This window comes from Pongo pygmaeus, chromosome 6 (genome assembly GCF_028885625.2).
Source record: "Pongo pygmaeus isolate AG05252 chromosome 6, NHGRI_mPonPyg2-v2.0_pri, whole genome shotgun sequence".
Classification (NCBI taxonomy): Eukaryota; Metazoa; Chordata; class Mammalia; order Primates; family Hominidae; genus Pongo; species Pongo pygmaeus.
The window spans coordinates 151,898,225-151,912,176 of record NC_072379.2 but is presented as its reverse complement, the minus strand read 5'-3'; the positions used below and the strand labels follow the sequence as shown (position 1 = coordinate 151,912,176).

General features: G+C 44.1%; 1 protein-coding gene across 5 annotated transcripts in view; it reads right to left on the bottom strand.

Moving 5' to 3' along the window:
- The window catches only part of ACTR3B (actin related protein 3B), a 1,036,264-nt gene that overhangs the window by 963,785 nt on the left and 58,527 nt on the right, over positions 1–13,952 (bottom strand). For all 5 annotated transcript variants that reach the window (XM_054495273.2, XM_054495277.2, XM_054495274.2 and 2 more), the window contains 4 exons: positions 13,391–13,498; positions 9,522–9,665; positions 6,429–6,602; positions 4,820–4,912 (listed from right to left, as the gene is read on the bottom strand). In XM_054495273.2, coding sequence (XP_054351248.1) covers positions 4,820–4,912; positions 6,429–6,602; positions 9,522–9,665; positions 13,391–13,498 — 519 coding nt within the window. The remainder of the gene's footprint in view (positions 1–4,819; positions 4,913–6,428; positions 6,603–9,521; positions 9,666–13,390; positions 13,499–13,952) is intronic.

Below are 13,952 nucleotides of genomic sequence, written 5' to 3'. Positions count from 1 at the left end.
TCCCCCTCAAGTAAAGCCCGCAAGTTACTAAACACTGGCTGATCCAAGAGTGGGCTGGTGCTGATGGCGGTTCTCAAGTTAACAGCACATTAGAGTCACCTGGGAAGTTTTAAGATCCAGGTGTCCAGGCTCCACCCAGCCCAAGCCCAATTAACATCAGAATCTCCCAGGGTGGGACCCAGACTCCGGTCCATTTCACAGCTCCTGGATGAAGCCCACCATGGGCCCAGGCTGATTTTCACCTGCTCTCACACGGAGGTTTCCCCGCAGACCCCACCCCTGTCATTCCTGGATGCGGAACAGATAAAGCAGATGTATAAATACCCTTCTCATCTACACGTCAGACTGAAATAAAAATCAGACAGATGATGGCTACTTTCATCTAAAAAAACTGTTTTGCTTTTTTAAAGATTCTGAATTTTTAGTCAAACTCATAGAAGCAGAGAGTGGAATGGTAGTTACCAAGTGCTGCGGAGTGGGGAGATGTTAGTCAAAGAGAACAAACTTGCAGTTAGAAGATGGGTAAGCTCTGAAGGCCTAATTCCAGCATGGTGAGTACAGTTAGGAAGAGGGTATGGTGTAGTGGAAATCTGCTAAGAGAGGAATCTTACATATTCTCACTGCACACACTGAAAAAGGTAGCTGTGTGAGGTGATGGATGTCTTCATTAGCTTGATTGTGGTAAGCATTCCACGATGTATATACCTGTATCAAATCATCACACTGTACACCTTAAATATACACAATTTTCCTGCTCTTGGTGTGTGTGTGTGTGTGTGTGTATATATATGTATATATATGCATATACATATACACATATATATACGCATATATGTATATATATATATGCATATACATATACACATATATATACACATATATGTATATATATATACATACACACAATTTTTACTTGTCAATATACCTCAAAAATATACCTACTAAGTACTCTTAAAAATTAAAAAATTATATTTCAATAAAGCTAGGAGAAAAAAGCCTCACTGGTCCAGACGAGCGCCTCAAGGCGCAGGTGTGGCAGAGGGAGAGAGATTACCTCTTCTGAAGCCAAAAGCACATCTTCAGGGCACCCACTCTGTTGGTCTATGTGGCTAGCACAGCTGACCAAATGAGGCTGTGGAACCAGTGAAAGCACACAGGTAGCCAAGGCCAGGAATCGGAACCATCACTCCTGGAGAGAGGGCGTCTTACCTGGCAAGAGCGGCCCAGCAGGTTGGAAGCGCCGCATAGTGAACCAAGAGGAAAGGCACACCCCTAAGACACAGGAATGCGCAGCCGTCCAGAGAAAGGCGACTGCATGCTCTGCAGAAGTATTTGCAGCGTGTCTTCTAACCAGAACAGTGTTTTAGAATTATTTTTAAAAACCCACAAACCTACCGATCTGTGCACTTGCTAACACAGATAATTCGGGGCACGCTCTCCGCTGCACTAAGGAGCAGGAGTTAGAGAAGGGAGCGTAGCAAGGAGTGCACCGAGCAGGAGCGAACCTCGTCAGTGCAGCTTCACTGCTCAGATACTGCTTCTGGAGGGACCCTCCTCCATCCCAGACAGTGGGAGTCCATCTGGGAGGGCTGACAGTTTCCAGAAACCAACTCAGCAGGAGCCCTAGCCGAATAGTGTGTGACTCTACCCTGGGCTGTGAGCAGAGCTCAGCAGTGACTCTTCCACAGTCTTTCCTAAAGGCAGCACTGACCTGCTAAGGAACCAGCAAAGGCCACGCCTCGTCATGCACCGCCTAAGGAGGGTCCGCAGATAATTATCACAGGCCAACCCGGACAGTATTAGAATGAGGCTTTCATAAGTAACTCCTCACATGTCTACAACAGGCTCTCTCCTGCTTTTGTAAATAAAACTTCATAGGAACCCAGCCACTCCTAGTCGTTCAACACGGTCTTCGGCTGCTCTGGCAGAACTGAATAAATGCAGCACAGACCATACGGCCTGCAGAGCCAAAATGATTCACCATCTGGCCCTTTACAGAAAAAGTTGGCCAACTCCCGGTCTCACATCACCATGGGGAAAAAAAACACTACAGCAGCTGTTACCTGGCAGGCTAACGCACAGAAACGGGCATTCCTAGGCCTCAATATTAAACTTCAACTTAGTCATCAAGCCCCATACCTTGGAAAGAAGTCCCTCTCTTGGTGGCTACAGGAGAGGCAGTGGTGCCCACCAAACATTCTATCACCCTCCCGCTTCCAGTGCCCAGTGGAGGCTGGCCCACGTGACAGCCCGTGGAGGAGGGGTGGAATGGCCCACCAGCTGTCTCCTCCCCGGCAGCGGGGACCTGAGGCAATGTGTTCCACAACATGGTGGTGGAGCCTACTGCCGACCACACCAGACATGAACCACGTGCAAAGAAATAAACCTTTGCTGCTAAACACTGAGATTTTGGATTAATTTTTCTCATAACATATTCTGGTCTACTCTAACTTAGAAAGGTGGCAAAGAAGTTGACCTCCTTTGTGTCTCTCCTTTCCCACAACGGGGTATAGAGCTTAGCTATGTGACAAAGGAGAAAGCATGGCCAGCCCTAGGACATTCAGTCCTTCCACCTCTCAATCCTACTTGAATTCTCTGTCACTTGCAAGGCACTCATAACACCGGAGAGGTCCTGTTCAAAAAAACCAAGATGGCTGAGGGAAGACAGGATTTATTCTGTACAAACTTGACAGCCAGGGCCAAGCTACACCCTTCTGAAAGCCACAGAGAAGAAATGATTATCCTAGTGACAAAGTGGTCAGGGACAGGGTTTCCTTCTTTGAAGAATAATCTTGCTGGCTACGGTGGCATGTTCCTGTAGCTACTTGGGAGACTTGAAGCAGGAGGATCGCTTAAGCCTGACAGGTCGAGGCTGCAGTGAGCTGTGATCATGCCACTGCACTCCAGCGCAGGCAACAAAAGAATAATCCTCTTCCCTCCACATTTTATGTAATTTTCAGTGTGATATGGTGGGAAAAGCATTAGTTTTCAAAGATGCGGGAAACGGGCTTAAAAGCCAACCGTGCCACTTGGCAGCCACATGATCTCACCTAGCACGTAACCCAGGCGCCTTTCGCCACCTTTTCCCAACTCTGGGGCTCAGTGTCATTATCTACTAAATAAGGGGCTCCATCTACATGGTCTCCAAGACCATCTCTGCTCCAAAACTTCTATAAAGTCCAGGGAGCTAAACTGTCAAACAAGAAAATTCCCACCCCATGAGGAGCAATCTGTAACTGCTGGCAGTTTCCTCTGCTTTATGATGGGATTAAGATTGAACAGCGTTCCCTGCTGATGCTTTCACTGATGAGGAGACCCAGCTAATGTCAGGCGCGATTGAAGTGGGAAGGACATGACCTGCTATCTTTCTTAATTTTCATATTCTAGTCTCTTTTTAGTTTCCCCTTCTTTGTACTTTTTATTAGACAAGTGTTTAAGAATACGTAGTAAAAACTGAACTATAATTTGTTTACACCCACAAAAGTTATCTAAACAGAAAAAAATTTTAACAATACAATTTCAAACAACTTTCAAACACAAAATGGAGAAAGTAAAAGTTATCCATCATTCCACCCCAAAGATATTTTATTTACTTTAAGAGTTTAGCATACATAATTCAAAAAATATGCAAACTATACATTTTATACAAAATGAAATATATGTAAATTTTACAAGTTCCTTTTTCACTTAATATACACTGTAGCTATCTTTTCATCTGAATTTATATTGATTTACCTCATTCTATTTAAAAGCTATATAGTATTCCACGGTACAGGTGACACAATGCTGAGTGCTGTCTGTTGAGCCTGATTCTCTTCTCTGTACAATTCAGCGACCTGAGTCTGAGTAAGGCGAGTGAGTCGTGCCACTAAGCTGACGGCGCAACTCACTCAAGCAAAGACTGATTAAAGGCGCAGGAAGGCTAACTGCCCATCACCTCCTGCTCACCATCTCGGGCTGTCAGCAGGATTTCTTTTTACTCAATAATCACATAGACTAGATTTTCCTCATTCCAGGTTTCAAAATTCCCTGAAATCTAAGAATTTTGAAAATAATAATAATAATACATGAGCATATTCTATCTGACTGTCCCATTTTGGGCTCTAACTTCTATGTGACGACACCACATCGGCACCAAACCCAAATATGCATGAAATGAAACCAATGGAGTTCATGGAAAGCATGGGGGAGGGCATCGCTCTTACTTTCCATCGATATGTGTGGCTAAAACTGTCCACCTTAAAATGTATCTTGTCAGATAATAACAAAATACATTTATAATACTGAAATATTATAATATTAATACTGAAATATTATAATATCCAGTTGGCCGGGCATGGTGGCTCATGCCTGTAATCCCAGCACTTTGGGAGGCCGAGGCGGGTGGATTGCCTGAGCTCAGGAGTTCGAGATCACCCTGGGCAACATGGTGAAACCCCGTCTCTACTGAAATATAAAAAAAATTCACTGGGCGTGGCAGTGTGCGCCTGTAGTCCCAGCTACTCAGGAAGCTGAGGCAGGAGAATTGCTTGAACCCGGGAGGCGGAGGTTATAGTGAGCCGAGATCGCACCACTGCACTCCAGCCCGGGTGACAGAGCAAGACTCCGTCTCCAAAATAAAATAAAATAAAATAAAAATTCTAGTTAACTGAGTCATATTTCCATTTTCTCTTACAATTATACTGTCTTTAACAAATCCTATGAAACAGAAGGTGAAACAGGGATATTTACTAATAATAGATAGTAATACCATCTTCTAAGAATTATGGGCCTTTAATTGTGGAATGAAATCAAAGTACCTTACCCAGGCAGCTCATACCTTATACAGCGGACGCCGCACATCGATGGGGCAGTTCTGTATTACTTCATCAACAACATCTGAGATGGACTCCATAAAGTCTGGGTTGGCAAACTGAATTGTGTATCAATATAAAAGAAACATTACACATTTCTCTCAAATAGAACAACATGAACACTTCTTTAAAGTAACTTTAACAAATATACAATTTATTATAACTTAAAAGAATTCACATTGGAATGAAGGATATGTCAAATGAATCCCACGTGACTACGTGTGCGTGGGGTGGTGATGACACATTTCTCCTCATGAGGTAAAATGTATGGATTTAGTGAAGAAAAAATACCAACAACAACACAGACAGACCATCCCCACCCCATGAATACAGTGATTCAGTCTACTAAGAGCAGTGAAGAGTACGTGCACGATCTACGTGACACGCAGTGAGAAACATGACTTTGACATATCATTTGACAATATTCGTATTATGAGAAAATTAGGATATAAGGAAAAAGAAACAGGTTCAATGAAAGATTAATTAAACCTGGTCTAGAAGATGCAGGGAAGTGTTTTGTTTAATGAGAAGTGTTTGTTTAACATGAAACAATCCACATGATAATCATGTTATTGAATAAACAGCCATAGATTCAATTCCATAAGTGAAATAAGCTAAAGTATAACTAATTCAACTCAATTACATTTCATTTGAAATATTTTAAAAATCAAAGTAAGCTTGAATGTGCACTCTCAGAGGAAGGAGGAGGACATTCAGTTGCTCACCAGCTGTTCACTGGACATTTGACTGTTCTACGTCCATTTCAAATCAATACTATTAAAAATGAACATTCACTAGATTATCAGTTATTATTTTATTCTCCAGATTACTAGCGAGGTATACATTCTATGCTGTTTCTCTGTACAAAATAGTCATATACACATCTAAAAACAAACAGCAGTTTGTAACCCACCTACTGAATATAAACTGAATTAGCCAGGAATATATACCAAAATATAAATAAAATGCATTATATGTAAATCTTAAAATGTGCCTCTTAATTACTGCTTTCTGCAAAAGTACTAATAATTCCTTATGACTACTAGTTAAAATGATGACATTTCTAATTCTTAAGATTATCTAAATAATAGAAATGCTGGCCTTAGACAGAAGCTTTACCTAACTTGCAGCAGGGAACAGAGCAGGACCAACTGTCCAGGGTTAAAATTAGAAGTTAGGAAGGGCAATCACCAAAGACAGAAAGGTTATATATTATCCCACTCTTAAGCACAGGCAACCTCCATATAGGTCTTGAGATCAGCTACTTGTAATGCTAGCATGTGACCACCCACAACCCTTGGAGATTACTTTTAATTCTATTATCATCTATTGCTCCTAAAAGTCTTCCTAACTATTTGTGGTATAACCCATCCTTAACTATTAAAACAGATAACCAGCTCTACGGAGAGGCAAATGGAACAATCTGTCAAGCAGACAAACTGCACGGAGGATGCAGGGAGACAATGACGGCCACCCTGCTCACAGGCCCTTCACTGGGAACTGCTCTTTCTGCACTCTGGGTGGCAGTATCGCTCCATCCACACACTTGAGCACACAAAAAAAGAAACATCTTACCTCCGGGTGAAAGAATATTTCAGGTCCCAGGAATCTTTCATAACCAACGTCTATAACAAACTTCTTCTGGTTGATCGCATTGATACCCGTGTACTGTTTGATCCACTTCCGGGGATCCACATCATACTTGGCAAATTCCTTGACTATATCGGGGCAAATGTAACAGTATTTCTCCTGCATACACACACAAAGATGTTGCCAGCCATTAACAACTGCCCAGTGTCTCTGCCCTCAGACAAATAACCAGAAACCCCATGCAGTAAACACACCCTGGGATCAGAACCGCCCCCACCGTAACTCCAGTGTGGATATGCATCAAGCCTCACATTCCATCGTCTTTCATGTTAGACATGGTTACACTTGGACTTTGGACAGGTTAAGTCTGCTTTCTCTGCAACTCAGCTATTAATCTCAGCCTTGGTCTATCCAATTCTATCGCTATCATATCTGAAATGATGTCTACAGGTGTCTAGAAAGCACCTCGTCTTGCCTTGTTCCTCTCAGATGCCTCCTATGGCTTGCCCCGGCACCTCATTGTGGTCCACACTGGACCAGCAGACCCGTGCTGCAGCCTCAACTACCGAGTGCAGCACTTGTCTACACCCTAAACCTGACTGCAGTGGCTTCTTTGGGTCCCATTTGGGTCCCAGCATGCCACAAGCCGGGTGGCCACTGTCAACCTGCTGGTTGTTAATCTGGTGTGGAGCTGGCCACAGCACTGTCATCAGCTCCACTGACACCATCTCTTTGCCTAGACATAGTGTACCTATGTTGTTGACTGGGTATTCTAAGTCCCTCAATCAACACAGATTTATTGTCTAGGCACTTGGGATACACAAGGTAGCGAAACACACAGATCCCTGCCGAGATTACACTCTAGCTGGGAGTCAGACAACAATAAGCAACCATAATAAGTAAATGACATGGTAGGTTATAAAGTGATAGGTCCTGGGGAAGAAAGGAAAAGCAGAGTCAGACGGGAGGACTGGAGCCGCCAGGATGCTGCTGCTGCTGCTGCAAAAGAAGTCGCTAACGATTCCCACCCTGCACCGACAGGCAGCCTGAGGGATGCGAAGTGTTTCCTGAGTATCTGGTAAGATGAATGTTCTTGGACACCTTTTGTGTTGATATGTGTCCTTAGAGCTGGCCTCAGCAAAGCAGCAGGTGACCCCCAGATACTTGCTGCCTACGGGAAGCACGAGGTGGGCTGCCCAGCTGGTGCTCAGCACACCGTGGAAGGAATGGCTCTCTCAAGGACCTCCAAAGACATTCTCGTGGTATTAAGTTTAAAGTTTCTTAGCATCCCTGAAACATATTCTAATGCCACCTTCTGGATATCTTGGATATACTCTAGCAGAATTTTAAGAAGACTGATAGGCAAGAAGTGTTACACAATCCTGTGTTCTTTGATGACACAGAGAAACAGGGTCAGCTGATTACAACCTCAAATCTACCAAGACTGGAGACAAAGGCATTCAGTTCTCCTCACAGGCCTGGTCAACATCCTACAGCATCTCAGCTTACTTAACTCAAATGCCTCCTAGGAAATGCGTCCATTGAGTTGGGTGCAGAGTAACAGGCTTAATCTTAAGGTTCAGGATTCATGCTGCAAGGGTGGTGTGCTCACGTCACACACTCCCTCAGGCCTGCTCACGACCACAGAAGGCCATGGCAGCAAGGGAAAGCAGGGAGAGCCCTACACCACGCCTTTCAGGATCTGTTCCTTTAAAGAGAGAAGTGAGGCGAGAACTAACAGGGCTACCCCACACAGCAGGGCCAGGGCAGCTGATTCGGAGGCTATGAACAGTCTTTTACTCCCAGCCTTCACAGCGGGGAGACACACAGTCACATCGAGCACATCAGCCCAGATTTCAGGGTCCAAACTGGAACCCCGACAGCCCGTGAGGAGAGCTGAGGGCCCAGCATGAGGGTCAGGAAAGCCCCTCTTTGGCAATGCTGCTCAGCAACCCTGGCAGAAATAGGGAGGACTCAGACTCACTGGAGTGGAGCCTGCGCATCAATAACAAAAGGCTCAATTCTTTTTTTTTTTTTTTTTTTTTCTTTTTTGAAATAGAGACGAGATCTCGCTATATCGCCTGGGCTAGTTTCGAACCCCTGGCCTCAAGCAATGCTCCCGCCTCAGCCTCCCAAAGCCCTAGGATTATACATGTGAGCCACTATGAAGGGGCTCAATTCTGACTTACATTTCTAACAGATTTGGAGTGGAAAGGGAGCTTGGATCAAATAGTCAAATATTCTTCCATGGAGGAAAGGCAAAGAAAGGAGAAAGTAACCCCTTAGGAAATATTTTAGTCTAAAAAAGAATGTCTAATGATACCTCAGGAAACCTTCCCCTGAGATGGAAGGAACCACGTCTTCCCCACGTCACCATTTCAGCTCTGAGAGCCCCCTTCCCAGGAATCTCTGGTCCCAGGTAAAGCAGGGCAAGTCATACCCAACTGCAGAGCTTGCCTCATGCCAATGACTCCTGACGTAAAAACACCTCGGGAATCATCTCTGGTGCTTCCTTTCCTTCAACCAGCCTCAGTTATGAGGTGCTGAGAAGGGAGGAAGGCAGTGAGAAGGGTGGGTGTCAGGCTCACCCCCATCAAGCTCCGCTACACTCAGAAACTGTGGCATAAAGGAAGATGATGCTTATGGCTGCACGTCACACCCACACCTGTGTGTGAATTTTGTGCAATAGCTCTGGATCCTAGGGTGGCAGTGTTCTGCTGCTGTGGTCGCCTCCTGATTCTACAGCAAAGCATGGAGGCAGTATGGAAAGAGCGCTCTGGTAGTTGAGGCTCCGGCAGTGAGGCTCCAGCTGAACAATGCTCCCTCTGCACGCTGGTACACTGCACCAGCTACCAAGCTGTTCTCAGTGACAGCTGGAACCTCAGAGCATCTAGTTTGGAAGAGGTTAAGCTTTACATCTTCAGCCCACTTAACTCAAGGGGTAAAACAAATCAAGCCCCACACTAATGGGAAGGGGAGAGGAAGGAAAGGAGGAGCAGGGATGATGGCACCGAGGGGAAGTGTCCAGAACACCATCTCTCTCACCCCCAAACCGGCCGGTTTCCCATCTGTTTTTACCTTAATGGCTTTTGCGGTCTCCAGTGACTGCTCAGGAGGGATTCCCACCTCCCTCTCCCTTAGCAGCTGTTGAATGAAATACGTAATATCTCTACCTGCAATCGGGATGTGTTTGATGCAGCTTCCAATTACATAACCTTCTGCCTAGGGAAGAAGAGGAGGCAGAACAGCTGTGTTAGTGATTCCGTGGTGGAGAGCAGCCTGGACTCACAAGGTTTCCTGCTCAGCCTCCCTGTCTGCCCCTCACGGCACTAACAGCATTTACAGAGTCCCTACCCTCTGCAAGCTTGGTACAGAAGGTCTTTCAAAATGACTGCATATGCAATTCCATTAATATTCAAAATTCCAGATTATTCCAATAACCTGACACTCTCCAAAAGCAACCAAAATGATGTCTTCATTAGGAATATGAAAAGAAAAACCACATAAGATAGTTCATTTCCAAAAAGTAATGCTGTCTGTGAGAACACTAAACCCAATAGGTTTTTTTCCCTAACAAAAAGGAAAAAGTTTTATTTATAAATTGTTAAGCCAACTACAAATCTACTTATGTTTAAAAGTCAGCAATTTGGTTAATACACAGGGCTTAGATTCTAACAACCTGGACTCAAATCCCGGCTCCACATTTGCAAGTTTCACGTGCTTCAGCCTCAGCGCGTTTGTCCATCGTATGAGGCAAACAATACCCTGCTGGGGCCAATAATACAGTTCAGATGAAACTGCGTGTGTCGAACACATAGCACTGGTTTTGGGGGTTGGGAGCCTCTCATTCCACTGCCTCCTTAAGCCAGTGAAGGCATGTCTGTGAGGGGCCAGGAAAGGAGGGTGACCACGGCCTAGGCCGATCAATGGCAGGGCTGGTGTCAAGTGTCCACATGCCCACAGCAATGATGGGCCCAAAGCTCCCTCATCAGCCTTCCTGTGGGCACAGACCTGCCACAGGAGCCACAGGCTTGGACACACATCCAGCTTGTTCTACAGGGGATGAGCAGGATGCTGACCGTCAGAGTGGACAACGCCTACCGCTGGATCATCTGGTAAAGACACTCAGGTTTCACGTTACAGCACATCACAGCTTCTGTGCCACAATCCCCAAGTGAGACAGAAGGGAACAGAAGTGAAACGCTGACTTCATTTTACAGATGTATTCATTCTAATAGTTGCATCTAGTCACCAGTAAAGTTGCAAGGACAACTTACTGAATTCCTCCTATGGTTTTTTTCTGACATACCTAACTTCTAGAAGCAAAAAAAAATTTAGCCTTTCTGCAAAGTCCAACTATCTGTAAAGTATTTTAAGATGGAGATAAAAGAAAAGTACAAATTACTAAAACTCAACTTAAACCCATAAAAATAATATTAGTTTTCTAACACATAAACTATTCACAATTACTATATTCTATGCATTACACGTGATATTTTCTAAAATACTGTTAAGTAAATATCAGCTCATGACAGTGGTAAAAATATTAAAACAAGAGACATGTCCAACAACAGAAAAATAAATTATGTACTTCTTAAATGTATTTTCACAGAATATTTAACCACAAGAGAAAAAAATTAGGGTTAAATTAATACGCAAAATATAACCTTAGGATTGTATTATATGTAGAATCCCAAACCAGACATGAGACATTCCAATTGTGTTTAAAGTGTGTGTGTGTGTGTGTGTACGTGTGTGTGTGCACACGTGCCTTAGAAAAAGAGCTTAGGCCGGGCATAGTGGCTCACGCCTGTAATCCCAGCACCTTGGGAGGCCAAGACAGGCGATCACCTGAGGTCGGGAGTTCGAGACCAGCCTGACCAACATGGAGAAACCCCGTCTCTACTAAAAATACAAATTAGTCAGGCATGGTGGCACATGCCTGTAATCCCAGCTACTCAGGAGGCTGAGGCAGGAGAATCGCTTGAACCTGGGAGGCAGAGGTTGCAGTGTGCCAAGATCGTGCCATTGCACTCCAGCCTGGACAACAAGAGTGAAACTCCATCTCCAAAAAAAAACAAAAAGTGCTTAAAGACTATACAGCTAAAAGTATAATACGGGTCTTTGGGCAGCTTTAAAGGTAATTTTATTTCTTCAGATTTGTCTATTTTATCCATATTTTCAATGACTAATGTAATTTTTATAGCTGGGGGAAAAACTGAACTAAGATACGATTAAAAATCTTTTCAAACAACTTTCTTAGTGGGCCTGGACACACTGTGAAATGTATTTTCTTTCCTTTTCCTAAATCAGACATAAAAAATAGGCAAAGAACCAAAGGGGGTCCAGGGGCCTACGGGAGCCTCATCTTGGATCTCAGCAGTGCAGCTCTCTGAGGAAACGGCAGCCTGAGTTCTCGGTGAGTGCTCTGCACCCAGGGCACTAACTCTTCTCAAGATCCACGGAAAGGAGTGCTGAGACTGGCTTGAAGGGGGCTCAAGTCTAGAGCACACTTCACAGGGCAGGGCAGCCACCTCTCCTCCCCACAGGAAGGACACATGGCCAGGAGTACAAGGTATGGGGGTGGGAGGTTGGCTTTTTTCTCCCTGACTGTAGGCACATCGACCATTAAGCCTTTCCACTGCAGTGATACCTAACCTTCAAGGAATTAAAGGCATTAGTATTAGTACATCATCCCATCACCTTTCTCAAAATGAATTGGTGACTATTTTTTCAATTAAATGAAATGATTTTTGAATATCCTAATTTGCATTTTATAAGAGCTGTGTGTATGTAAATATATACACATACACATCCCCCCATATACATATGCAGAAACCTATCTGTAACATAACAGAAGTAACTAGCAATGGTGGTTCCTGAGGAGGAGACCTCAAAGGAGAAAGACCAGGATGAGTCTGACTTCCCTCTGAATACCCTCTTCAGACACTTCCGATACATTTTCCAAAAAAAAATGAATTTAAGATAATTCCTTTAAATAGTCCATTGGACCAAAAGAAAAATTCAGAGATCTCTTGAAACCCAAATTAGGAATCACTTCTCTGAAACCAAAAAGTGGTATTGCAGAGCCTTCTGCAAGCCAAAATGTACAATCTCCCCTTCTTGGCTTTTAAATGATTTTTTTTTTTTTGAGACAGAGTTTCGCTCTTGTTGTCCAGGCTGGAATGCAATGGCGCGATCTCGGCTCACCGCAACCTCCGCCTCCCGGGTTCAAGCGATTCTCCTCCCTCAGCCTCCCATGTAGCTGGGATTACAGGCATGCGCCACCACACCTGGCTAATTTTGTATTTTTAGTAGAGACAGGGTTTCTCCATGTTGGTCAGGCAGGTCTCGAATTCCCGACCTCAGGTGATCTGCCTGCCTTGGCCTCCCAAAGTGCTGGGATTACAGGCGTGAGCCACCGCGCCCAGCCCTTAAATAAATTTTTAAAACAAAAAGCAATTTTTCCAAGCCTGAGCTGGTTGCCATTCACATCTTTTCACAGAACACAGATGTGCACCTTCAAATGGCCATGCACTGCACCTACAAATTGAACATCCAAAATAGTGTCTATCTCCCAACATGTCAGAATAATCCCGGAAAATGTTCTTGTTGATGTTACACCCACGGGGATCAAGCAGAGGCTCTAAAGATCCAGAGACATCCTGAATATTCTCTGACATTCTGACTGTAGAAATATGCCACCATGAATTGAAAATTGCCAAAGCCACAATAATTGGCCATCCTTTTCATTCTTTCCCACATACTTGGGGAATTCCTTTATATCAGGTGGCAAAAAAATTAAAAACTTTTATTATCTTTTCTAAGTACAACTATCATCTAAATTGTATTTTCATTACAGAAGGGTGTTTTTTTTTTTATTTCCATCCTTACCTCGAATCAGGTGTTAAGCCTACAGAGACTTATATATTAACTACTCTGCTTACCACTGGGATAACATGGGTGACTCCATCTCCGCTGTCAATGACTATCCCCGTTAACGTACGTTCACCCACTTGTCGAGATGTCCAAGATGCCGCCAAGGCCAGCACTGCCTGGAGAAAAGACAGGAAAACCACTCGCACATAGGAACTCTTTCTGAAGCATCTGTCTGCTCCTTCCAGGTCCAATCAACAAACTCTCTTACTTAATATGTCTGAGTAACTCTTTCCTTTTCCTATCCATCCTCTAACTCCTGTCCCTCAAATTCCAATTCAAACTTGGACAACTAACATGAAAATGTTGAGTACTTAAAACTATAGGAGTCAAGTTTTCAATAAAGAAACCTGGCTGAATGGGGTGACTCATGCCTGTAATCCCAACACTTTGGGAGGCCAAGGTAGGCAGATCACTTGAGCCCAAGAGTTCGAGACCAGCCTGGGCAACATGGTGAAACCCCATCTCTACAAATAATACAAAAATTAGCCAGGTGTGGTGGCACGCACCTGTACTCCCAGCTACTTGGGAGACTGAGGTGGGAGGATCCCTTCATCCCAGAAGGTCGCAGCT